The 27,019-nt window shown below is 38.1% G+C and overlaps 1 protein-coding gene across 1 annotated transcript; it reads left to right on the top strand.

Annotated features, from left to right (window-relative positions):
• The first annotated feature begins 25,087 nt into the window (after positions 1-25,087).
• Positions 25,088-26,557, top strand: LOC116166066. The gene is made up of 2 exons (XM_031480898.1): positions 25,088-25,581; positions 25,637-26,557. Exons 1-2 carry the CDS (start codon positions 25,386-25,388, stop codon positions 26,500-26,502), a joined length of 1,062 nt encoding a protein of 353 aa, XP_031336758.1. The 5' UTR covers positions 25,088-25,385; the 3' UTR covers positions 26,503-26,557.
• Positions 26,558-27,019: the final 462 nt, after the last annotated feature.

Raw genomic sequence — 27,019 nt, 5'->3', positions numbered from 1 at the left:
TCGTCCATGTAAAGGCTTTTGGTTCCATGTCTGTATGTTATTTTTGATGTATGTAAGTTTGGATGTGGGTGGGAGTACATTAGTTTCGTGTAGGTTAAGTGGTGTGTAAGATTTGTCTGCATATGTTACTGTTTTGTGTAAGACTGAAGTATCTGATTTGTTATAAAAGTATTGTCGTAAATGGTGTATTTGTGTTTGGTGTAATAGTTTTATATCTGTAAGTCCTCTACCTCCTTCCGAACGAGGAAGGTAAAGTCGTATACTGGAGGAGTGAGGGTGATGTATATGGTGTTTTGTTAATAGTGTACGTGTGTTTCTCTGTATTTGTTCTAAATCTGTATTTGTCCAACGTATAATCCCGAAAGAGTATGTAAGCACTGGTGTGGCATAAGTGTTAATAAGTGTTAATAGCTTTGATTGTATTTCTACCGTGTAATTTTGTTTTAAGTATACTGCGTACTCTTTGTAGGTATTGTGTGATAAGTGTTTGTTTTATACTCGTATGTTTAATGTGTGTGTTTTGCTGAAAACCAAGATACTTATAAGTTTCATTCTCGTCCATGGAATTTATTAAATTACCCTGTTCGAGCTCATAATCTAAAAGTTGTCTTTTACCAGCTGTGATGTGTTGTGTTTTACATTTATCAATTCCAAAGTCCATTTGTATGTCACGTGAGAATGTATCGGTAATGTGTAGAAGGTGATTAAGTTTTATGCTTGTGGAAGAGTATAATTTAAGATCGTCCATGTAAAACAGGTGTGTAATGTTGTGATGTATTTCGTGGTTGTGCTTAATATTGTAAGTAAGTTAGTAGTGTTTAACAAATATGAAAGTGGATTAAGAGCAAGACAAAACCAAAGCGGACTTAAAGAATCGCCTTGAAAGATGCCTCTTTTAATTTGTATTGGGTCAGTAATAAATTTTGTGTCGTTTAGTGTAAGTGTTAACGTAGTGTTCCAACATGACATTATGTAATTGAGGAATTGTGTAATATTGTTGCTGACTTTGTATATTGAGAGTACTTGTTGTAACCAAGAGTGTGGTACACTGGTACTGAATCGAATGCTTTTTTGTAATCAATGTATGCAGTGTGTATGTTTCGTTTGTTATGTCTGGATTGTTCAAGTATTACAGAATCTATAATGAGTTGCTCTTTACAGCCTCTGGAACACTTGGTACACCCTTTTTGTTCTTCGTATAAAATGTTGTTATCAGTACAGTGTTGGTATATTTTGTTGGTAATGCATGATGTAAGGATTTTGTATATTGTAGGAAGGCATGTAATTGGTCTATATTTAGATGGGTCTTGTGTATTGTTGTCTTTTGGGAGCATGTAAGTGATACCTTGTGTAAAGAATGCAGGAGTGCGATCTGGTGAATTAAGAAGTTCAGTAAATTGTTGTGCAAGGTTAGAGTGAGTGTAGGTAAAATATTTCCACCAAAAGTTGTGAATGTTATCAATGCCTGGACTTTTCCAGTTATGTAAGTGATTAATAGTTTGAATGATGTCTGTTGTAGTGATGTTTGTGTTATTCATAGGAGTAATGTATTCAGTGCGTGTGGTTTCTGTGGTAATCCACGGGGCGTGTGGATTGTGTTTAATGTCTTTGGTCCATAAGTCAAACCAGTATTGCTGAAGTGAGTGTAGAGATGGTGGAATGAGTTTTTCATTAGTGCTGTTTTGTGTTAGTGATCTGTAAAATAGTTTTTCGTTATGTTTAAATTGTGTGTTATGGCGCTTTCTGTCTGCAGTTTCCCTATAGCGTTTTAAACGGTTTGTGTATATTGATAGTTTTTGTGTGAGTGTATCTCTATGTTCGTTATAGTTTGTATTTTGTTCTCGTGTGGTGTGATTGTTTAGTTTTGTAGTTATGTGTTGTACTTGTCGTGTTAATTTTGAAGAACGAGTTCCTTGTATGTATTGTGTAATTCGACCCAAGTCACGTCTGATGTCATCGATGCGATTAATCAGGCGTTTTTCCCAAGCCGGGGGTGAGCGCTTTTTTGTTGTGTGGTGTTCTTGGTTTGTTGTTATTCTTGAACCGTTACATCTAGAAACTGCAACCGCACCGCAATACACAACAAAGTGTAGTTGATGTAAGCTTGTGTTATCGTTAATGTAATTTGGTAAAATGTGATCATTTAGTGTTTTTGAGAGTGTGCGTAATTTTGTAGTGTGACTTTGTTTAGGTATTCGTGCTCTTTGTGTTGGGTCAGTGTTTGAGAATTCTAACAATGCATTGTCAAATTCTTTTTGAAGGGATGTGAGTGTTTGGTTTATGTGATTATTTGTATCTATCGATTGCTGGGGTGTCGCAAATATCTGTATTTCAGTGTTGTTTAGAACGGGTGTATTATCTTGTACGATGAGTGTGTTGTTTGTGTTGAGTAGTGCTTCAATTTCGTGCCTGATTTGTTCCTGTGTGTCTAATGTAAGGAGTGTATTTTTAATAATAACTCTACGTTGGTCTGCAATGCGTTGTTCTGTTAAGTGTGCTAAATGTGGGTATTGTGTAATGAACGCGTGATATAGTTTACCTCTGTATGCTGTCCTGTCCGTTTCCATCTTCGTGATCTCCAGATACGTACCGAAAATGAAGCGATTCATCCCTTCGTCCCATTTCATACGTCTTTTGGAGGTATCCTTTGCGCTGGTCCCATCCACAAGCGGTTGAGAAGCAGGCACAAAGGTCTCTTCATGGCGGTCCTCTTCAGGTGGTCGTTGTCCTCTTCGTAGTCTTCTTTCGGCTGTAGAGGTTTCGGGTATCCCGACGAGCGGCCGCCTGTTCACCAACTCGTCACTATCGGCTCGCATGCTGCAACGCCCAGCGATAGCTCCAGACGTGCCCTGACGCTCCTCAGGTAGCGGCATTTTTCCGAGGCTTTGTTTAAACTCCATTTTCATAAGAATATGGGGTGACTAGGAACACGTGAAGGCGTCACTCTTCAAGATATTCGCGTAAGCAAATATCCACCTGCGTGTTGTGTATAATGTAGGAAAGTAGGGAACATGGACGTGGGAGTTGGAAAGTAAAGTGGGTAGGTAAGTACTAAAGGTGGTTGGACTGGTCACCTTTAGTGCCCATTGATCGCCTTTTACGATCTCTAGGGCGAGAGTGGGCCTATTCTATCCCCGAACCCACAGGGTATTATTATTATTATTATTATCGGTGTTTCTTGTGAGAACTCAGGTCTAGCCTGGTTAACTAATCGCACGGATTACCTCTGTATGCTGTCCTGTCCGTTTCCATCTTCGTGATCTCCAGATACGTACCGAAAATGAAGCGATTCATCCCTTCGTCCCATTTCATACGTCTTTTGGAGGTATCCTTTGCGCTGGTCCCATCCACAAGCGGTTGAGAAGCAGGCACAAAGGTCTCTTCATGGCGGTCCTCTTCAGGTGGTCGTTGTTCTCTTCGTAGTCTTCTTTCGGCTGTAGAGGTTTCGGGTATCCCGACGAGCGGCCGCCTGTTCACCAACTCGTCACTATCGGCTCGCATGCTGCAACGCCCAGCGATAGCTCCAGACGTGCCCTGACGCTCCTCATTATTATTATTATTATTATTATTATTATTATTATTATTATTATTATTATGTAGAACGTACAATATATACGCATTGTTGTCTTTGTCATGTAATTTCTGAACGAAATGTTTCCATTATGCTACCTATTTGTTGCGCCTTTTCTGTTAATATTTTGCTTTTTGCTTTTACACAAAGAAACCCATATCATCTGTAACCTATGCACTTTAGCATGAGGTTTTACGAGCACGGTATATGTATAGAAGAGCTTGACATGTCAGCAACACATAATACATGATTGCCTGGACAAGTGATGAGAAATACTTACCATCGTCATTGAATGTCTTTTATTCAATGCCATAAGAATGCCATCGTTTACAGGTGCGTGAAGTTAGCACGGTAATGGAAGCACAAACAAAATGTTTTGTGCCAATCGTTAGTGCTTCGTTCAGTGGCGTAGCTAGGGGGGTGCGGTAGGTGCGGTTCGCACCGGGCCCCTGAAAAGAAGGGGCCCTATAATTCATCCGTGTAACCGCGCGGCCGGGATAACAAAAATTATGCAACATTTTTGAAAATCTGTGGTTGATCGATAGTTTGCAGAAATACTGTAACGGAAACGCTCCAGACGTGACGTCGCCTTTGGCGCTCTGGAATTTTCTACGCGCGCGATAGCGGGATTTGTATAGGAATATTCGAGACTTATCTGGTAATGACGCGAGTGTTCTCGACTTACATTGCTTGCGTGTATAAATGGTTGCGGACCGAACATCGCAGTCAGTTTTACTACCGAACCCGAACGAGATCGAGTACGCACGAAACATTGAGCGCGAAAATCTGATATAAATTGCGAAATGTGTAATATAAATAGTGGATATAAATTGTACAGTTTTTATAGTATTTTAGTTTTGTTTAATAAATATTGATATAAATCGAAACCGAATTTATAAATCACGTTACAATACGAATAAAATAAAGGTAAGTAAATTTGTAAGTTCTGACCATTTTTAAGCTAATCAAAAATGAGCTAAAACAAGCCGGCCTTCGTAATTCATTCTGTGAGCAACTTGAGATTGTCAAACCTTGCAATTTTATCTATTGAGCGTGAAGTTACTGATTCGATTGATTTCAATTCTGTTATTGCCGATTTTGCTAATACGAAAGCACGTAAAATAAGTTTATAGAACTTAAATGTATTTTTTTTACACAAAACGCTGTAAATAAATTTCCTAAACCAAATATAGCTTATTTTTGTTTAAATGTTTCCCATTAGGTTATCACACATATTTCGTATTTCTTTGGGGGCCCAGAAATTTGGATCCGCACTGGGCCCAGAGAACCCTAGCTACGCCACTGGCTTCGTTAGTGGTTGATTGTGCTCAAAAAAGTAACCGAGTACGTCCACCCCTTTTTGATGTACAGCCGTACAGGGTATCCGTTTTTCGTGCCAACTTCACACAAAAATGATTCTTTTTGCATTTTATTGTGAAAAGTGTCCAATATTCAAAATCCCCATTAATTCTGAACCAGAAAATCAGTGAGAATCCAAGATGGCGGTTGAATTTTGTATTTTTTATTAAAAAATGTGTAACTTTGTTAGTTCGGTGAAATTTGGCAAAGATGTAGAAAATACAAAGGGAAATTGCCTATTACATTAGAGAAAACTTTATTACACATTGGACTTAAAAGAACAAAAAAGTATGAGTAAATAGTTATTGGGAGTTGTGCGTGGGAAAATTATGGGGACCGTGGGAATTTTTTTTCTTTGACGTATGCCGCCTACCGCCTAATTTTGACAGTTGACCCGCGGTACTTCAGCAGTTGGACCGGGGTGTGGCGCGAACCCGACCAGGGCGCCGATTCCCGAAGATGTGCTTTGTCACATCGACTGACCTTGATGTGAACGTGAATGTCACTGCATTCTCGAACCTACCACATCGAGCGAAAAGTTGATCGAACGCAACGACTGGTCTAGACCACTCGTTGCGTGAAAGTCATGCGCAGTTGCAGCTACAGGACGGATCTTGCAGCTGTTTTGCTATAGAGGTTATTCAGTGCCCTAACCTATAAATTCACATATTTTCTGTGAAATAAAACATGGAATTGTTGGAGGATTTTCTGGTTATTAATAGCAGTATCCATAATGCAAAAACAAAACAAAATACAAAACTGACAAATGACAGTTCAATTCCAAGTTTGTCCACGATTCGGGAATGCGGCTGAACTTGAACTTATCCCTATCTTATACGATCATGACGTCATGGCAGCCGGTCACATCACATGCACATCACGGAGCATATCGACTAACTTCGGGAATCGATGCCCTGAACGCTAACACACGGCGAACCCAAACGTAAACGTGAACCCAACGCGAACTTGAACGTTAACCCAAACGTCGACGTGAACCCGAACGTGAATCCAAATGTGAACGTGAACCCCAACGTGAATCCAAATAGCTTAGGTTGGAATGGGACGTTCACGTTTACGTTTGGATTCGCGTTCACGTTGGGTTCGCGTCCCACCCCGGACCAACTGCTGAAGCACCCCGGGCCAACTGCCAAAATACCTCGGGTCAAACTGTCAAAATTAGGCGGTAGGCGGCATACGTCAAAGAAAAAAAGTTCCTACGGTCCCCAGAATTTTCCCACGCACTACTCCCCCAATACCTACTGGGTAATTTTCCATTCTTGAACAAAAATTAAATTGATTTGACTGTAAGTCCGTGTCTATGAGGTATCTTGAAACAAAATGATGATATAATTGTCCTAAGTAAAAAGGTTCTAATATTGACCTGGGCCGAGACTCATTTTATTATACACTGACCAATTCAGGCTACTTTCAGCTTTATATCCGTGCCAACAAAGGTTGTTGAAAGCAGAAATCTGAGTGCTCATAGACCGACACATGAAATCCTTCCAAAAACGTTTCCATGAAACTTATCAGATCTGATATCATTAGTTGTTCCCCGTCGTTGCTTTGAAAATAGCTGCATGTTTGCAAAAAAGCTGATACGTGATGTTCGTTTTGGGGGCGTCCTATAATGTAGGTTTCTTTTTAGGTATTTTTTAGCGCATTTTTGAAAAAAATACGCTATTATATTCGTTATTGCTGGCAGGCCGGCTGTCCGCGTGAGTTCTCCACAACTACAATAGCTAGAGAATTCAAATTTTCACTAAAAGCTTTCTGCTATAGTGTAGATGTGCAGGCACTAGTCTATTTTGAGTTAGATTACTTGTGAGATCGATAATTGATGAACATAAATTCGATATGGGTTTCGGAGGTGCTATAATTTTACCGTTAGATAGCGCTACCAGTATAAAAACTTATTATTTACTTTGTGATTTGTTTTACAAAATGAAGACGTACCGTCAATTGAAATTAAATAAAATTCATTATTTAACGCAGCCAAAATTACTCGTGAGATCGATAATTTTAAACTTCGCTAATAAAATACTGACCTGCATTACCAAAAATGCGCTTTAATCATGCACATGCTGATTTACAACTTGTTTTGCATATATCGTTCAGACATTCTTCACCTGGTACGGAAATTGATGCTACATGACTGATGTAGGACCATTTGTATTAGTAAAATCTACAAATTGTTCAAGAAAAGGGGCAGTGAATTTGAAGTGCGCATTTTTTCCCAAAATGGTGATCATTGAAATATTTCAAAACTAAATTCGCGATTCAGATTAACAATGAGACCTCTGGTGGCAGCCCATTGTAATTACTATTAATTTTGTTAATTTACAATGGCCAAAAGTCATCAATATTGTAGTTTTTACGGCTGTAAAAGTAAATTCACTTGCAAAAATGCCATTTGCAATCAATGTAATTATACACCTTAAAGAGCACATTTTATTACGTTACTTCAAGAATTTTAAATGTGATCAGTACAATTTTGCAACCAACAATAACATAACTTAAAAAGCGGCATGTTCACATTTAAGGATGTAGCTAATGTGAAATCTGCGCGATTAGGGATGCGACAAATAGTAAGCAAACTTTAAATCGTCATTTATTAAAGCACGACAATGGAAGAATACCTAGTGTTAAATTGTGGTCGTAGTCTAAGTAAGGTTGTTTTAAAACAAAATCAACGCATGGAAATATCGGCGAGTTGTACAGTTATACGAGTGCGCTAGAAATTGAATGATAAATTGTGATATTTATTGGTAGATAATTAGAAAATTGAGCTAATTCAAAACAGCCTCCAGCTCTTAAGTAAAAGGCCTTCGGGGTGGAGAGGATTAAGGGGTTATACTTTTAAAAGTCTCCAAAATGGCAGGATAAATTCAATTCACTTTAAAATTAGTAGAATGTTACTTTCGAATAACCCACTGTTTACAAACCGCCATTTTTAAATTACATCAGCGCCTCTAGTGTTAATCTGAATCGCGAATAGCTAAATATTGAAATGGCCGCCATTTTGAAAAAAAACTGGGTTTAGTGGTTATACAGGGTGTTTCGAAATTCGCGCACACGGACTATGGGATGGTGTTATACGACAAAAACTGAACAAAAAGTTCCTCTACCAGTTTTCCATTAGACCGCTATTTTTCGAGCTACTGCGGTTTTAAAAATCTCCGCCTCCCCCCACGCTGCGCCGCTGGTTAAGCGTAATAATGACACATTTTTAAAAACAGAAGAAGGTTCAAAATAAACTATAATTATGACGAGTACGTAATTACAACAGTTGTTCAAAATGTCCGCCGTCTGCTAGTAAACAAGCTTCAGCACGTCGAAAAAAAAGTGCCGGTCTGATCAAAAACTGGTAGAGGAACTTTTTATTCAGTTTTCGTTGTACCGGGTGATTCATTAGAAGTGATGAACGCTTGAATTTCGGGCGTAAGGTTTTAGTATTTTTTGCATTATTAGATTGACGGTTTGAATTTCGTTAGTAATTTTTATCTGTCATGACTGTCATTTAAGAAACCAGTGTCGCCGTTAATTGTTGTGTGCCATTTGCGGTTTATTACTTTTTCCATTTTGAACAATTTTTAGGGCTGATGCACTAAAATATGTAAGAAACGTAACTGTGTCTAGTGTTAGTTTATGATTTGTGGTAAAACAGAAGCAGTATTTGTAGATTATAAATAAGAAAACGATTTACTGAAAGCATGATGATACACCACTGCAATTAAATAAATGATCATCAGTTAGTACCAACTTCATAATTTTTTTGATTTGCGGGAAATTCAAATTGTCCTCACTTCTAATGAATCACCCGGTATAACACTATCCCACAGTCCGTGTGCGCGAATTTCGAAACCCCTGTATTTTTACAACTACTTTAATCGTTAAATTTTTTAAACATGTTTACCAAATTTCATTGATAATTTAAATTTTGATACTTCATACTTTGGCATATGCCTGGCGTAAAAACAGGTAAACTTAATTAAGAGCGCGTCTATACAACCGGACACCCTTAATTCATGGAAGGTAACTGGGGAGAGCGCGGTTTTACAACCGACACATCTACTAGGGACGGGGAACTTATTGTCAGAACGCAATCTACAATCGCTACTCTAACCAGGGAACAGGAATATGGTACTTAGGATCAGGGCAACGAATCTAACACCCTCTTTCTGGTTTGGTTTCTGTTTATACCTGTAGCATTTGGAAGGAAGTGGGAATGTAATGGTGATAGTAATTATACTGGTGGGAATGTCAACAAACATGACGTCTCCGAAACTACCGCCCTCTCCTGATACAAATTTAGATTAATTCCAGATTCCTACAGGAGTCAAATTACGAATTAATCACATCATTACACGTTGGCACGGAAAACGCGTACCCTGTACCTCAAAAAGGGACAGACGTGCTGGGTTACTTTTTCGTGCACAATCAAGCACAAACGAAGCACAAACGATTGGCGCAAAACAGTTCTGTTCCTCTGGGTTACCTCATTTTTATTATTACTTACTTACGTAATATATAAATCAATGTATTAAAAAAATTAAACTTGGAATTCGCTGTCATGAGCGGTCACTAATTTGTATATATTGCTGTGTTATTTCGTCTGGCAGGACGAAATTTTGGGATTCGTAAGTAGAATGGACAAGGGTACAGTGACTTTATAGAGACAGTGGCGACAACAGGGTATCTCGTTTTTGATTGGTCGTTGGTTCCGGTCGCCATATTGGAGCTAAATTCCAAACTGGCCAATAGAAAACCTTCAAAACGACGCGGTACACTCCGTGCTATAATTATTAATTATACTGTTTTGACAGTGTCACCTGTAATTGTCACGGCTTCATGTTACTAGTTTACACTTTGCTTCTTGTATTTGCTTTATTTTACGTTTTCCGTCTCCAGTTTTATATAAACTCGATTTTTAAAGACGCATATAGTTTGGATTTATTACGATATTATAAGGTATGTAATTCGCTTAGTGTTTTTAGATGTAAAACTGTGCCTAACCTTACGACTGGTAATTGATGTAAAATTTTTTTCAGAAGCCCTAAATACCTAATGAGTTTAGATAGAAAACTGGTTAGAGAAGCAGCTTATCCGAAATTTAGCAGCAAAATTGTGATCGTAAATACGTTTGAATTGGTTTCATGTTTGCTGGAGCACATGGAATATTGATCTCTTGTACTCCGTGGACTAGATCAACGTGTTTTGTCTTCCATTTAAGAGACTAAAGAAATACTTTTAAGTCCGGAAGGAGCAACACGCGACAGGGGACAAGAAGTGACAGAAGACACTGAAATGTCAAACACAATTTAATGATTATTTATATGTACATTTTGGATATTGCACCATATTTCATACTTATTATACCGTTTTCCATATACCCATACCTTTTTGAATTTTGGAGGCATTTGTTTTCCCATAGGTTGTTCTGCAAAGCTTTAAACGATCATTTCTGCGCCGTTCGTTTTGAACAAGAATCTTTACTTAAATGAAACTGACATTTATTATTCTACGCTCACAATTTGACATGACAAGGTATATTGATCTTACAATCAATTTTTTAGCTCCAATATGGCGGATTATGATAAGTTGTCGCCACTGTCCTTATAAAGTCACTGTAGACAAGGGCGGTTTCCTGTTTCCATGTAATTAACTTTCTTAATCTAAATGTTTGTTTTGTGTCGTTGGTTAAGTACTTCAACAGAAATTATTGTTACGAGAAAGAGGTCAAGGTTTGTTTTTGTGTACATTTTTAATCTCATCTTTCTGAGAATTTTTATATCGCTTTAGTAGTTTAACTGAGAAAAGAGTCGAATTTCTCCTCTGTGCTGGGGAGAAGTTTTGTTCCGAGAAAGATAAAGTCTGAGCTGGCTAGGTTTGTTTAGGTGTTTTGTGTACGGTCTTTTTGGCCTACGGACCGGTGCATACAGCATTTGTATTTGGCGCCCAACATGGGGCCACAGCATTTATAATTGGCGCCCAACGTGGGGCCACATAGCAATATTGTGACCTCAGTAATTGTTAATCTGAGATTGTGACACGGATGATGATTAACCTATAATCACTGGTCGGGTATATACTACTACCTACAATCAATTTACATGATTTTAATTAACCTAGTAATTCAAATTGCAATTATGTAGGTGACATTTATTTTCGAAACCATTCATTGAGTGTTTGCGTAGGTAGATACCTCGAAAAAAAAATGTTGTGGAAATATATTTTAACTTTAACTTTTAGCCATGGATGCGGTATTGTTTAGAAAATACGTTATGCGCGAACTTTTCGGGTGTTTGAAACAAACTATACAAGAGATTTAATAATTTATGGCACATGTACGAAAGTTATTTGCGTTTAATTAAATGTGAGGTGAATACCGAGGACATACATTATTTTTCCATAAAGATAGGTACCTACCTAAGACAAAAAGATCAACAAAGAGGAATTAAAGTAAGGGCGAAGAGAAATTGGGATAAAGTTGTTGTATATCTTACAACATAGACTGAATACAACAACTAACAGTCCCCTATGCATGCCCATTAAGATCTATAATTAATTAATTACCTACCAAAGACCATTAAACACTTACCTTCTTACCCGTTTAAAAGAGCAATAAGGAGATACCTTGTAGAAAACCCATATTATAATTTAAATGAATTCTTTGCCAGGTCAACTCCTTAATTCCAGTATTATGATTACTAGTTTATTACTTATTTGTTGATTTTTCTATTATGTGTATGACGAATGTGTGTATAATCTTCAAATTACTCTGATATAATAAAGATTAAGAATTCAGTACCTAACTAGATGCGATTGAGCGTAATTTTGAATAGATTTAGTTTATACTAATATCACAGATTGTAGTTAATCTGTGCTATAGGTACCTATTTAGGTGTCACCCCTAACCATTGGATTGCATAACAATAATAATAATTAATAAATTAGTAATAATGTAATTGTATTAAATGACGTATCTAATTTTTTCTTTGTAAATAAAGCTTGTGTTCGCGATGCAATATAAATCAACCCATTTCTGCCCCAACGTAAAGTAGGAAATAAATAACAATTAATTACTTATTCTCGAGCTTATTCTGCATACACGTATACTTTATGGTTTATATGTTCCGTTTTAATATAAAACAAAAAGGACACGGAAGCTGTTAATTAATGTATGCGCCGTTTGTATTAATTTTTGACTTCCACGTAAGCAGAAACGTGTGAAACATACATGGTGAAAAGGTTTTTATATTACGTTATTTTTTTTTGTTTCAACGCGAAAGTCTATATCTAATGGATTTGCACAATTAAAAAAAGATCTTTCATTAATGTATCGACTCAATTTGAATAACGAGGAGTGTAGTGAAAACCTCTATAGAAATTATTAACGCAAATTGTTAGGGAGCGAACTCATAATTCGACACGGTAGAATTAGAAATGAGTGCCATGATTAACGAGCGGCAATTTCCGCCCATTTTGGGAAAAGGACTCCCTAACCACCTTACTTTATATATTTATGTTTTCTAGGCTTAAGTTTAGTTCAGTAAGCGCAGTTGTAAATACAGTCCACTTAGTGTAAGAAAAGTGGCAGGTGCTAGAATAAAGGAAACCGTGAAGGCACTTGTTCTTATTTCAAATCAACATCTACCCCAACTAGGCTTGCTGGGTTCAACACAAAAAGAAAGATAAATTGGAAGGGTTAATGTAATTAGAGATACTAACCTTTCACTTTATCACAGGTATACCGGTATTTAAGATACATGCACATTTAAATCACACGAAAATTATTTGATGATAATGAGGTAACTCACTATACTCAGTATACAGGAGCCTTCAATAAAGGAAATGGTAAACACGAGCACAGGTAATTTAAAACATTTCATAAGGACTTTTAAAAATTTTGATATTGCGGACAAGACCGCAAACCACAATAGGATAGTAGGTATACCTACACTGTACGCAGGTACACTATTAGAGACAAGCGAATCCAAAGTGTGGCACAAGTTGGTCTTCGAATACAAAAGCTGTAGACGACCAAAATTTTAATTCCGTAAAACGCTCTAGAACGTACACATTTTAATATCATGAATTTGATGGCTTAGTTACTATTGATTAGTTATAAACCTACAAAATGAGGAAGAGTACCTTATGTAGATGTATGAAAACGAAACATTTTCAGTGTCCAGTTTATTTTTCTCAAACATCGTATTTCATGCGGAAGGAGTGTTTCAACTTGGCGTATTTATTTTCACTAGCGGATCCGAAAACACACGAGATATATATGTACGCGTATTTTACCGAGATACATTTTCTACCCTATTCAAAGCCGAATTGATGAGCATAATACTCAGCAATGGAAAAATTATCATTGGCAGTAAGAAAAAAAGCATAAGAATTTTCAAATGACAGCAGCACTGCCTTGCACGGAAATTATCATTAGGCTAACCATCAGGATGTCAGCTCGATGCCGCAGATGTTAAAAGAATCCACGTTGGCCAGCATTGTCAAGTTTATCTTGAATACGGAAAGGCCACGGGGTAAGATAGATACCTACTACCCGATCAAAAATAAGTTTCTGTCGAGCCACCATTTTTCTTTACATGGTCTGCTCTTTTATTACATGGACTGCTAATAGTAATTGTAACTGAAATATGGTGAAGGACATCGACTGAGTATGTGAGTTTCGAGGTAAACGAGTCTGTCCGATTAGACACGATTTGAGACTGTTAACCTATAAATTAACAAACGTCAATTAATTAATCGCCTAGATATGGCAATGGCAAAAGCAAATCTATTCTTATTTGTGAACGTACAGAAGATAATCAAAAGGATTTAAAGCTTCCCGTACTATGCGGTTAGTATAACACCTACTCTTTACGCGATCCGAGTGGTGCTTATACGACTTTAGTTGACCCTGAGATGCACATACCCACGACTATGGTGCCTTCTATCCGTGACCACCCATTTTCTATTGAAAGCTTAGGGCTAATAGAAGTCCATGTACTATATGGTCTAAGGAAATCGTACTTAACTAGAATTTCCAAAGGCAACTCATTTTTGATCGCCCGTTATTAGAAGTTGTGACCTGCTCTTTTATTTGTGAAGAAATTTCGTAGTCGTCCAATGTAAGAAAGAACGATAAGGGTAAGTTCAGTTTATCACACTTCCGCTAGTGGAACCATATGCATTTTTCTTACGAAAATCACGATGGCGCGCGTTTATTTCAAAGACGCAGGAGACCGAAATAGATACAAAAAGTGTATAGAATATAAGTGTACATCCATTGTTAAGTCCGCGAATACATATGTCTATCTTTAATCGTATTTATTACTGCTCCAAGCTATATTGCTTATTAACTTAAACTGATCACACGACATACTCCAACTAGGCCGCGCGAACCATGTCAATTTTCGAAAGTATTCGTGTTTATTGTTAAATGTTTTATTTATTTATTTATTATCCCTCTCTTGTTCTGGCCCTCAACAGGCTTGCGCCCAATTACGTAGTGACCCTCATAATGCTTTTTTAGAGGTGCCTCTGCAGAAAGTCTTAAATTGTTTTATACTACCCCGGTATTTACCTTACGAATTAGGAAAACGCAGGAAAACCTAATTCGGAGTAGCCGGCAGAATACTCGAAACTGGTCTAAGTTAATTTCCATCTCTGCCGCAGATGAAAAATTCACCTCAACCCAGGTTCGAACACCCGTACTCCGGATTTATAACTCAACGCTTTACCATTGAGCCATAATGCCGGTTGTGATGCCAACCGTTATAAACCCGTACATATGAGGAAAAAAACCAAAAAGTTGATTCTTAATTAACAAAAATTGTAGCAGTAGTAGTAGTGGAATAGGTACAATATCAATTGATTTTATCTTTTGATTAATGAAGTAACCATGCCGTTGTCCATAAATGGGAGTCATTTCGGTACTGGCGAGATTTCGCACAAGACACGGAAGGACGAAAATTTCTTCGAGCGCATCTTTTGTAAGCCAATAATGGAAGAGGACCAAGTGAAACACAATCATTTGTTGTAATTCGAGACTATACAGGCTGCTTCGAGGGAAAACTTGACACTGAAAAAATTTCGGCTACTTTCGGAGATTTTAAGTCTGACGTTTTGTTACCCCCGGCAACCCCCGGTAAGCATAATCAAGTTTGTTTTTTCTTATGGAAGTCACTTTTACTTTTTGTTATTTCATAGTGCATTTTGTTCTGATTTGATTTCAAAAATGTAAATATCACTATTTTTAAAATATTGTTAAAATATCTGGCGAACTTTGTCTTGGGTAGTGTATTGTTAGATATGTAAACACGATTACTATTTATTTATAAGAATATACGTTATGAACTGTTACAATAATATGCACAAATAATACAGTCGGTTGTGAGCCAGACGCGCTGATAAAATAACATCGTGTCTGCACGAAGTAGACTAGTTGTAAAACAATTGTAACGGAAATGCTCCAGACATGACGTCGACTTTGGCGCTCTGGAATTTTCTACGCGTATTCGAGAATGTACTGGACTTACATTGCGTGCGTGTATAAATGGTTGCGGACCGAACATCGGGGCAGTCTACTATCGAACGAGATCGAGTGCGAACGAAACATAGAGCGCGAAAAGCTGATATAAATTTCGAAGTGTGTGATATAAATAATCGATATAAATTGTACGGATTTTATAGTGTTTTAGTTTTTGTTTAATAAATATTGATATAAATCGAACCCGAATTTTATAAATAACGTTACATTGGTGTCAGGTGTGGAATTAATTAAATTAATTAAAAGTAAGATTAAATTAAGTGCTTCTGCTTGTGTATGCCTGTAACAAGATCTGCTGCAGCTAAAATGGAAGAAACGATGCTCAATTTGCTCCAGCAAATCCAAAATGGTCAACAGGTGTTGCAACGAGAAAATGAAGAAAATTCTAGAAATATTCAAGAGAAGTTCGAGAAGTTGGAAGAAAATTCTAGAAAGATTAATGAAGAAAATTCTAGAAATATTCAAGAGAAGTTGGAAGAAAATTCTATAAATTTTGAAGAGAAGTTCGAGAAAATGGAAGAAAATTCTAGAAAGATTAATGAAGAAAATTCTAGAAATATTCAAGAGAAGTTCGAGAAAATGGAAGAAAATTCTAGAAAGATTATCGAAGAAGTCTCTAAATCAATTGAAGAAAAAGTTGAAGATAGAATTACGGAAGTTTCCAAAACATTTAAAGCAACATTCGTTGAGATTGAGCACAAGTATGAAGAGCTGCGCGAGCAATTCTTGCGACTGACTACGGAAGAGCGTACTAGTAGTGCCCCAGATGAATTACTGATGGACCGTCTTCTTGAGGTGCCACAGCCTACTCATTACAAGAAGGTTGACCCAGAAACAAATACAAGAGTAGAAGGCGACGTTCAGCAAGCCCGAGTAAAGCCACCTACTTTTGATGGTAAGATTCCTTGGACCACGTACGTTCGACAGTTTGAAGCAGCGGCTGCGGCAAATAAATGGACTCTTCAAGATAAAACTACAGCCCTGATTCTTGCTCTGAGAGGAGATGCTCTGGATGTGTTGCGGACCATCCCCGAGGATCAACAGAACTTCCAACAAATAGTAGCGCGACTCGAAATGCGATATGGCGATAAACACCTTCAGCAAGTTTACTATGCCCAAGTCAAGAACCGAATGCAGAAACCTGGAGAAAGTTTGCAGGAACTTGAAGCGGACATCGCTAGACTGATTCGATTGGCATACCCTACGGCACCGGAGAGCTTTCTTGATCAACTGACTGTACAAACATTTATCGATGCCGTTCGTGATGGAGATGCCCAGCAGGCTTTGAGACTGGCTAGGCACGACAAAATTGAGAAAGCTTTGGCCCATGCGTTAGAATTCGAAGCCGCCAAGAAAGCTAGTCATGGAAGTGCGCGAGTACGTATGGTGGAACCTCGCAGTGACAGCCGGGTAAGAACCATCGAAGAGGAAGGTGGTTCTGAAAGTTTTGAAGAAAAGGTCAGTAAAGTAGTGGTAGAAAAGGTCAGTAAAGTAATGGAAGAAAAGGTCAATAAAGCAATACAGTCACTGGCAAAGAAACGTGAACCACGATGTTGGAATTGCGGCGAGATTGGACACGTTCGCCGCAACTGCCAAAAACCATTACAGCAGTCGGAAAACTAAGAAAGGTCGACAGGAAGGGGCTATCGTCGACCTGCAGAAACAAAGCCCCGATCTTCACTGTAAACATTACGTCGTCTGGAAAAGTTCTGAGTTTGTACATCGACGGCCGAGTTAATGAAGAAGACAGATCCTTGCTAGTAGACACAGGTGCAACAAGAACTATTGCAAGACCAGAGTTATTGAAGAATCATTCTCGGATCTCATCTTCGACCGTGCAGTTAAAAACAGCAACTGGTGAAAGAATAAAAACGCACGGAGAAATACAAATGTCTGTCACCATCGGAAAGACCACCATCAATCACCAGGTGCTAATTGCTGATATTTCTGATCAATTCATTTTGGGGATGGATCTTCTTAAGAAACTCGGAGCTGTGTTAGACGTGAAAAAGGGCGTGTTAAAGGTCGGCGATGAAGAACTCCCTTTCCATGAAGACAAAGAAGATGTCATCCGCCTGTTAACCACTCATGATGTCATTATACCCGGACTTAGTGAAAAAATTATAATGACCACTTTAGATGGATATTGTCGCCAGGGAAGCCTACGGATAGTCGAAGCACTAGACGAAAAGGAATTTCTAGTGGCTAGGGCTCTGGTAAAAGTTCAAAATGGCGTTCCGATTCGAATTATGAATTTGAAAGATAGTCCTGTTAAGCTAAGCAAACGAACTGCAGTTGGACAGTGTGTGCCCATCTCGGCTATTCGCTCTGTGAGATCGGAAAATCTATCTAAAGGAAAGTATCCAAGAGAGCTGATAGATATGGTCATTAAAAACACTCCAGATTTGGACAATAGACAACGACAAAAAGTGAAAAATATGCTTGTGGAATTCCGAGATGTGTTCGCGGTAAACGACCAGGACAAGGGCAAGACAAGCATAGTCACCCATAAAATAAATACTGGCAATTCCCAACCGATTAGACAACAGCCAAGGCGACTCCCATTGGCTAAACGAGACGAAGCTGAGGAGATTATTAGAGACATGAGAAAACAAGGTGTCATCGAGCCATCGAATAGTCCTTGGTCATCACCGATAGTGCTTGTAAAGAAGAAGGATGGCTCCACAAGATTTTGCGTTGACTACCGTCTGTTAAATTCGGTCACCAAGAAAGATAGTTATCCACTGCCGAGAATAGACGACACCTTGGACACTCTATCTGGAGCCCAATGGTTTTCCACACTCGACCTAAAGAGTGGTTATTGGCAAGTGGGGATGGAATCGACAGACCGAGAGAAGACCGCGTTTTCTATAGGTTCTGGACTTTGGCAATTCACAGTAATGCCTTTCGGATTGTGTAATGCCCCCGCGACGTTTGAGAGACTCATGGAAGCAGTTCTAAGGGGACTAACGTGGCAGACATGTCTGGTATATTTGGATGATGTAATTGTCGTAGGAAAAACTTTTGAAGAACACCTAAAGAACCTGAGAGAGGTGTTTGGACGATTACGAGAGGCCAATTTAAAACTAAGTCCCAAGAAATGCTTTATGTTCCAAAAAGAAGTTAAATATTTGGGGCACATCGTATCTCGTGATGGTGTTACAGCTGACCCAGAGAAGATTATAGCGATTCAAGAGTGGCCGATTCCTGAGAACAAGCACGAGATTCGAAGTTTCCTCGGTTTGTGCACCTATTATAGACGATTCGTGAAAGGATTTGCCAACATTGCCAAACCATTAATAAAGTTGACAGAAGAGGGCAATGAGTACGAGTGGAGTGAAGACTGTCAAAGAGCTTTCGAACATCTCCGGCAAGCTCTTACTAGCGCACCTATCCTTGGCTACCCCAGAAATGAGGGAAAGTTTGTGCTAGATACCGATGCCAGTAACACCGCCATTGGAGCTGTTCTCTCTCAATTGCAAGACGGACAGGAAAGAGTCATTGCCTATTTCAGCAAAGTACTGTCGAAACCCGAGAGGAATTATTGTGTGACTAGGCGAGAGCTCCTGGGTGTGGTAAAGGCATGCGAACATTTCCATAAGTACCTTTACGGCCGCAAGTTCCTGATAAGGACAGATCATGCAGCGCTAAAGTGGCTCTTGCAGTTCCGAAACCCAGAAGGACAGGTGGCAAGATGGTTAGAACGTCTTCAGGAATATGACTACGACATTGAACACAGGGCTGGAAAAGTCCACAATAATGCAGACGCTTTGTCAAGAAGACCGTGCAAGGACAACTGCACACATTGTTCTAAAATAGAAGACAAGATTGGCCATCTGCGACGAACAACTGTAGAGAGTGAGGAATGGAAGCCAAGCGAAATCAAAACGGCCCAAGAAAACGACCCAAGTATAAAAACTGTTCTGAATTGGATGCGCCACGGACAAAGACCAGACTGGCAAGACATTAGTGCCACAAGTCCTGAAGTAAAGAGTTATTGGGGCCAATGGAATAGCCTGACTCTGAAAGACAACCTGTTGTATAGGACCCTTGAAAGTGAAGATGGCACCGAATCGACGCTGCAATTAGTAGTACCTAGAAGCAAAGTGTCGGAAGTATTGCGAAAATTGCATGACGGCGCTTCCGGAGGACACTTTGGTATTACGAAAACGTTGCAAAGGGTACGTGAGCGATTCTATTGGGTCAACAGTAAAGAAGATGTCCGGCGATGGTGTCAAAAATGTGAGTTATGTGCTACTGGAAACGGACCAGTTTCCAAGAAGAAGGCACCCATGAGGCAGTATAACGTTGGTAGTCCGATGGAACGAGTTGCTATCGATATCGCAGGACCGTTTCCCGAGACAGATGGCGGAAATAAATATATCCTAGTCGCTATGGATTATTTCACAAAGTGGACTGAAGCTTACGCCATTCCAAACCAAGAGGCAGCAACAGTTGCAGAAGTGTTGGTAAAGGAGTTCTTTACACGTTTTGGTGTCCCTATAGAAATCCATTCAGACCAAGGAAGGAACTTTGAATCGGCTTTGTTCCAAGATGTTTGTCGATTGGTAGGAGCCAATAAAACCAGAACAACACCTTTGCATCCTCAGTCAGATGGAATGGTTGAGAGAATGAATCGAACGATGGGTAAATATCTTTCAAAAGTCGTGGCAGAACATCAGAAAAATTGGGACCAGTACCTCCACCTGTTCCTTATGGCATATCGATCAGCCGTCAACGAGACCACGGGTCAGACTCCTGCCTGCCTTATGTTGGGTCGTGAACTACGCCTTCCATGTGATCTCGAGTTTGGGCGTAAACCCCATGAAGAATATGTCGCAGGTGAAAATTATGTTGACCAACTAAAGGCGAAGATGAACGATATTCACGACTTGGCTAGAAGTCATATTCAGATTGCCAGCGATCGCATGAAAAATCAATACAACCTCCGCTCGGTCAATGAAACTTTTGAAGCTGGAGATCTGATGGTATGGCTGCACAATCCACAGAGACGAAGAGGTCTTTCTCCCAAGCTACAAAGACAATGGGAAGGTCCGTATGAGGTGATCAAGAAAATAAATGACGTGATATATCGTATCAGAATGAACCACCGAAAACCGAAAGTTGTCCACATTAATCGACTCGCACGATATGCCGGATCCAACAACAACGAAGAAGTTAGAGGTATTCGAGAAGAGGAACGCAGCTTTGGGATCGAGCCAAACTTTAACGATTTTATGTCAAATTACGCCCAGCGGAAGAAAGCTCGATTTGGCGTTACTCAAGAAATTTGTCAAAATATTTTTGAGCTTCCGGTTAACGTTTCCATCGCCCATTGTGTCGCCGAAGACCTTCGCATGAGTAGAGGTATAGCTTCCGTATTCCGGAAAAGATTTGGAAGAATGGACGAGTTGTTAAAGCAAAGACCACGAGTGGGTAAAGTACTGCGCTTGGAAGATAGTCAACGCTCTTTGTTCTACTTGGTTTCAAAGAAAACGTCAGAAGGCAAACCCACCTATGAAAACCTCTGGTCTGCTTTAAAAAGCTTAAAGAAACTCATGGCATACTATGACATAAATAGCTTGGCGATCCCGAAGATTGGATGTGGTTTAGATGGGTTGGACTGGAAGATAGTGCGAACCATGATCGAAGTGATTTTTAGAAACACTAGCGTTCGAATTACAATATACTGCTTCAACCCACAGGGGACGACCCTCCGCAAAACTGTGGACTGTTACTTTTTCAAGAAAGGCTCTGACTGCAGATTCCGACACGAGGCATTAAAAAGTAATACTAACGCAGTTTCTGAACGAGACGTCCAGAATTAAGAAGGGGGCAGTGTAACGGAAATGCTCCAGACATGACGTCGCCTTTGGCGCTCTGGAATTTTCTACGCGTATTCGAGAATGTTCGGGACTTACATTGCTTGCGTGTATAAATGGTTGCGGACCGAACATCGCGGCAGTCTACTATCGAACGAGATCGAGTGCGAACGAAACATAGAGCGCGAAAAGCTGATATAAATTTCGAAGTGTGTGATATAAATAATCGATATAAATTGTACGGATTTTATAGTGTTTTAGTTTTGTTTAATAAATATTGATATAAATCGAACCCGAATTTATAAATCACGTTACACAATGTAAACCCGCGCACTTGATTATAGCCCCACCAAAGACACGTCACAACATGTATGTTCGTAGTTTCTTGCGTTTTTAGTGATATTTACATTTTTGAAATCAGAAAAAAATGCTCTATCAAATGACACAAGAAGTAAAAATGACTTCCATACGAAAAAACAAAGTTGATGATGGTCAAACTTAAAATTTAAAACTATAGCATCTTGTAGAGGGAAAAAGTGGCCATAATAAAGTGTCATTTATTTTTAAATATCTTTTTAAATAACTTCGGTAAAAAATAAAAACGATTTTGCCAAATTTCGTCTCCGAAAGTAGTCGGAATTTTTTCACTTTCAACACGCCATTTTGTGAAGCATCAAAATACGCAACTTTGCCAAATTTAAACTACCTACCTATCTGTTAGAGTTTCCGAGATCCCCATAGTGTTCTTTATCAGCTTTATTCAAAGATTACCATTCGCTAATTTTCAGGATGGCGGTTCTCGGATACAAGAAGCATATTTGTATAAAAATTTAGGAAGGTAGTAAGTAGATGTATTTAAAATGATGGTTAACGAAACCAACAGGATATTTTATATTCGTAGCTAGGTTTATAATTGTATTGTCTTATACAATATAAATGTACGCACCGGAATTATATTAAAACAAAAATATTATTTGTAAGCAGCGTAATAACGACTCCCGTCGGGTTTGTTTTTCTTCTCTAAAATACAATAGTCACGGATAATTTGGAAATACTGCCTACCAACATTTAAAGAAACTTCCTTTCACATCTTTAATAAACTTTAATGATGTATTCTGACGTTTGCTTTTAAATAAGCTTCCCTTACTGAAAATATACAATCAGTTACGGAGGGATAATATTAAATGTGGCAATATATTGTCAAAGTTTAATATCATCCTGGCGCTATAGGAAATCTCTGTTTTCTTGCACAAATTGTCATTTTGATCTAAACGGACACGAAATGCCTTACCGATATTCTTCCACACAGGACTAAAAAATAGTACTTTGTGTACCAAGGCGGGAAAGTGGTTGTTTTCCGGGGCGAAGGAAGATATATTCCTGAGGCCCGGAAAACAACTTTCGTGCCGTGGTGCACACAATATTTTTTATCCTATACACTTACATTTAAAATTAATCCCTCAACAACGTCCGACCGCAAGCGCTTGAATTTGGATTTGCTTTAACGCGTCAACGTGCACGCGTTTGTTTTGTTTATTTACACGTTTCCTGCTGACTACGCGAAAAAAAATTACGAAACGGTGCAATCTAAGTGGGCCCACGAGTATATTTTTTACTCGTATATTTACCCCTTTCCCTTATAATACAGTTCAACGCAAATTCAAATTCTAGCGCGCTTGCGATTGCACAGTGCAGAGTCACCGAAGGGAGTCACGGTGCAACAGAGCAGATGTGCAAGTGGAGAATACTGATCATGTGCGAACTGAGTTGACATTTCCGGCATTTCACTGGCGCGTGATTATTTCCTTAGAAAATAACGGGATTTAAGGGGTTGTAATTAATACCAGGCGCCTTTGAAATTATTACTGGTCTTGTGTATTAACAAATGTGTTTTAAAATTGAATGTGTGTTTTCAGGGCCAAATACACACCGGTTACATTTTAAATCCTTCGCAGTATCCATGTCTTCTTGTCTTGTCAAATGTTACATGCTTTTAACACTGGATTTATGCTTGGCGACGAAAGCGCAATGGGCACACTTTAAATCCTTGATGATCTTGTATTTAAAAAAAAACGTGTTTTATAAATAGATTTATTCATTCCTTACAGTCACACTGGACACATTTTAACTTCGGGATAGTCCCGTATCACGTATGTTAAAATGCTAGGTACTTATTACGGATAAGCGGTGTTCTACTTACAGTGCAAAGTGCATCTTGGTGTTAAATGTATTGACACAGATGCTCGTTATTGAAAGTAAATGGGAGCTTATGACTAAGTTTGAAACGTTTGAATTGGTCACGTGATATTGGGAAAGTATTCAAATTCACGAAACATTGTATTATAGGTTCGCGGTAATTAAATAAATCCTTGAATTCAGTAAAATAAAGTGAACATAGGGTAAATTTAATTATTAAATCAGTGTTGACGATTTTATGTTTCTTATTTAATTAAAAAGAAATAACTTCTTTGACATTTTTAAAGTCAGTGACTTTAGACATTTTATTACAACCGCGCCATCTAGCTTACATAAGACGTATTTTTTTTCTCGCCTAGCCGACAAAATTGAATTTTCTCGCTCCATGCGTGCAATTGTCTTCTTTCGCGTCCTCACACAGGCGAGAAAATGTAAGTTTCTCCTTGTATAGGATAAAAAATAGTTTTTTCTATACCCGCATATGTGGAAGAATCACATAACTATTACATAATTAAGCAGAGTATCATCGTTGCAGTAATGAAACAGACTTCACAAGTAGACATCTCACAATTCAGACAGTTACAAGGAACGATCAGGAAGAATTGTTCATCGGTAAGATAGATTGAACTTGTATAGGAGGTAAATATGTCTTTAGGTGTAGTTGCTGAGATAGGGACAGGGTGAAGAAAATACCAGACCGTATTTTCTACGTTAATAAATATTTATACAGTGATATTTATTAAGAAGTAGACATAGGGATTTATGTACCGGGTGATTCATTAGAAGTGAGGACAATTTGAATTTCCCGCAAATCAAAAAAATTATGAAGTTGGTACTAACTGATGATCTTTTATTTAATTGCAGTGGTGTATCATCATGCTTTCAGTAAATCATTTACTTATTTATAATCTACAAATACTGCTTCTGTTTTACCACAAATTATAAACTAACACTAGACACGGTCACGTTTCTTGCATATTTTAGTGCATCAACTCTAAAAATTGTTCAAAATGGAAAATGTAATAAACCGCATGATAGTCATGTCAGAAAAAAATGACTAACGAAATTCAAACCGTCAATCTAATAATGCAAAAAATACTAAAACCTTACGGGCGAAATTCAAGCGATCATCACTTCTAATGAATCACCCGGTATATTATGTACCCAAAATCGTCCTGAAACCTTTATTTTCATGCCTACTTTCTGTCAGGAAATTTTAGCTTATAAAGACAGAGCAGACTACATTTCCTGCCGCTTGTCACTTTACCGGCCGCATTTGTGGCATTTGTAATCTCTATAATGACTCCTGTCATCACTGACAGATTGACATTAATCAAAAGTTTTATATACAAATTGAAATGTTATATTAAAATACGATTTCGGGTAAAATCTACTCGGAAATTAAAGTACTCGGTCCCAAAGGGCCTCGCACTTCAATATTTCTTCGCCTGTAATGTGTCATTTTCTCGACTTTTATGTAAATGTTTTAACAAGTTATTTTGGTTGCATAAAATTAGGCGCCTTTTAGAAGATTTTGTCTTTTAAAAGTAGACACAGGGAGGAACAATATATATATATATATATACCGTGTGTCCGTTCTCAAACTCGAACATAGGGATTTAACATGGAGTTGAACGTTTTTGCGGATTTCTGCTCGCCAACTTATTCTACAGAAAAGGTAATGGTATCATTGGAAAGAGAAAATTATTGCGCATCCACTGATACTAACAACAAGACTAAAAATTGAAATTGTAATGAAAAATTTTAAATCGTTTTGATTAAAAATTCGACAGTATTTTCCAAAACATAGTAGGCTTGAAACAGTTTGTTTATCAATAAAAATTTGACGTTTACGCTTTTGTGAAACTGAATTTACGGAAAGATGAATAATTATACCAACGAAGAAAGAGTTTTTATGGTAAAAACCTTTTATAGCGGTGTTAGTTTGCGAAGAGTTCGAGATTTGTTTGCCGTTGCGTTTAATACGAGACCGATACCATCAGCAAGTACCATACAAAAATATGTAGAAAAATTTGAAAATCAGGCAAATATTTCAGTAGAATCAGAAAGTAGGGGTGGTGAGCATTACAAATTTTATTTTAAAACATGTTCTAAAATGACATCATATCATAGGATATCGACAAGGGGATGACCGCACAGAAGAGCAAGTTTTGGCGATGATAAATGCAGACCCAACGTACAGTTTGAGGCAAATTTCCCATGAAACTGGTTTATGTAAGTCGCGGGTATGGATGATATTAAAGAAATACAAATATCACCCTTATAAACCACAATGTCATCAAGAGATTTTTTATGTTGACGAAGAAAGTAGGAGTGCATTTTGTTATGAGATACAAGAGCGCGCTAACAACGATCGCCGCTTTCTATCGTCGATATGCTTCACAGACGAGTGTACCTTTACCCTCAATAATGAACCCAATGTTCAAAACACACGTCATTGGGCTCAGGAAAACCCTAGGCTTAATATTTCAACCAGAACTCAGTATCCTCAAAAAATTAATATCTGGGCTGGGATTTTTAATCATAATATTATCGGCCCATTTGAAATTGAAGGAAACTTAAATTCAGAAACCTATTTAGATCTTTTGGTAACAAAGGTAGGACCCGCATTGGAAGACGTTGCAAGAGAAAATCAGGAGATCTGGTTCCAACAAGACGGCTGTCCTGCGCATTTTGGTTTAAACGTTAGACATTTTTTAAATAATTCATTTCCAAATCATTGGATTGGTAGAAGTGGTACCATAAATTGGCCAGCCAGATCTCCAGATTTGGCACCTTGCGACTTCTTCTTGTGGGGACACCTTAAAAGTAAAATTTATAAAAGACGCCACCCAGATATTAATTCTTTGAGAGAAGCTATAGTTACTGAATGCGCGTTAATTACTAACAGGGAGTTAGCGAATGTGCGAAATAGTTTTTACAACCGACTGGGATATTGCTTAGCTCAAAACGGGGGGTTATTTGAATATTTACTTTAATTTGTTTTTCCTTACTAGTATTTTTGTGTATTTTTAATAAAAATCGTTCGAAGCCTTTATTGCTAACATACTATATTGGTGTATTATAGAAATAATTGCCAAAAGACTACGAATTGAATACACATATTAATTCCCTATGTTCGACTTTGAGAGTGGACACCCGGTATATATACATAAGTCCCTATATGTCTACTTCTTAATAAGTAGCGCTGTATATATTGACTCAAGCGAACTTTTGTGTCCGCCTCCTCCGCATTAACTGTAAAGTAGTTACATAAATACTTTAAAAGTTCTATTTACAAAGAAGAATAAGTTCTATTTTACATACCTTTTATATAGGTAGCTATAGTTTTATTTACTATCTTAATTTCTATATAAATGAATAATTAGTTTTAATTGAAGCACACATTCGTCTGTAGGTAAATAAAAATAAAATCGGTATAGATATAACCAAATCATTCGGACATTCGAACAGAAGTTTTTTCGCGCATCAAATATGTTAGAGTAGAACATATCC

This window comes from Photinus pyralis, unplaced genomic scaffold, assembly GCF_008802855.1.
Source record: "Photinus pyralis isolate 1611_PpyrPB1 unplaced genomic scaffold, Ppyr1.3 Ppyr1.4_LG3a, whole genome shotgun sequence".
NCBI lineage: Eukaryota > Metazoa > Arthropoda > Insecta > Coleoptera > Lampyridae > Photinus > Photinus pyralis.
The sequence above is the reverse complement of the archived record's forward strand: the minus strand, read 5'-3'. Positions and strand labels throughout refer to the sequence as shown.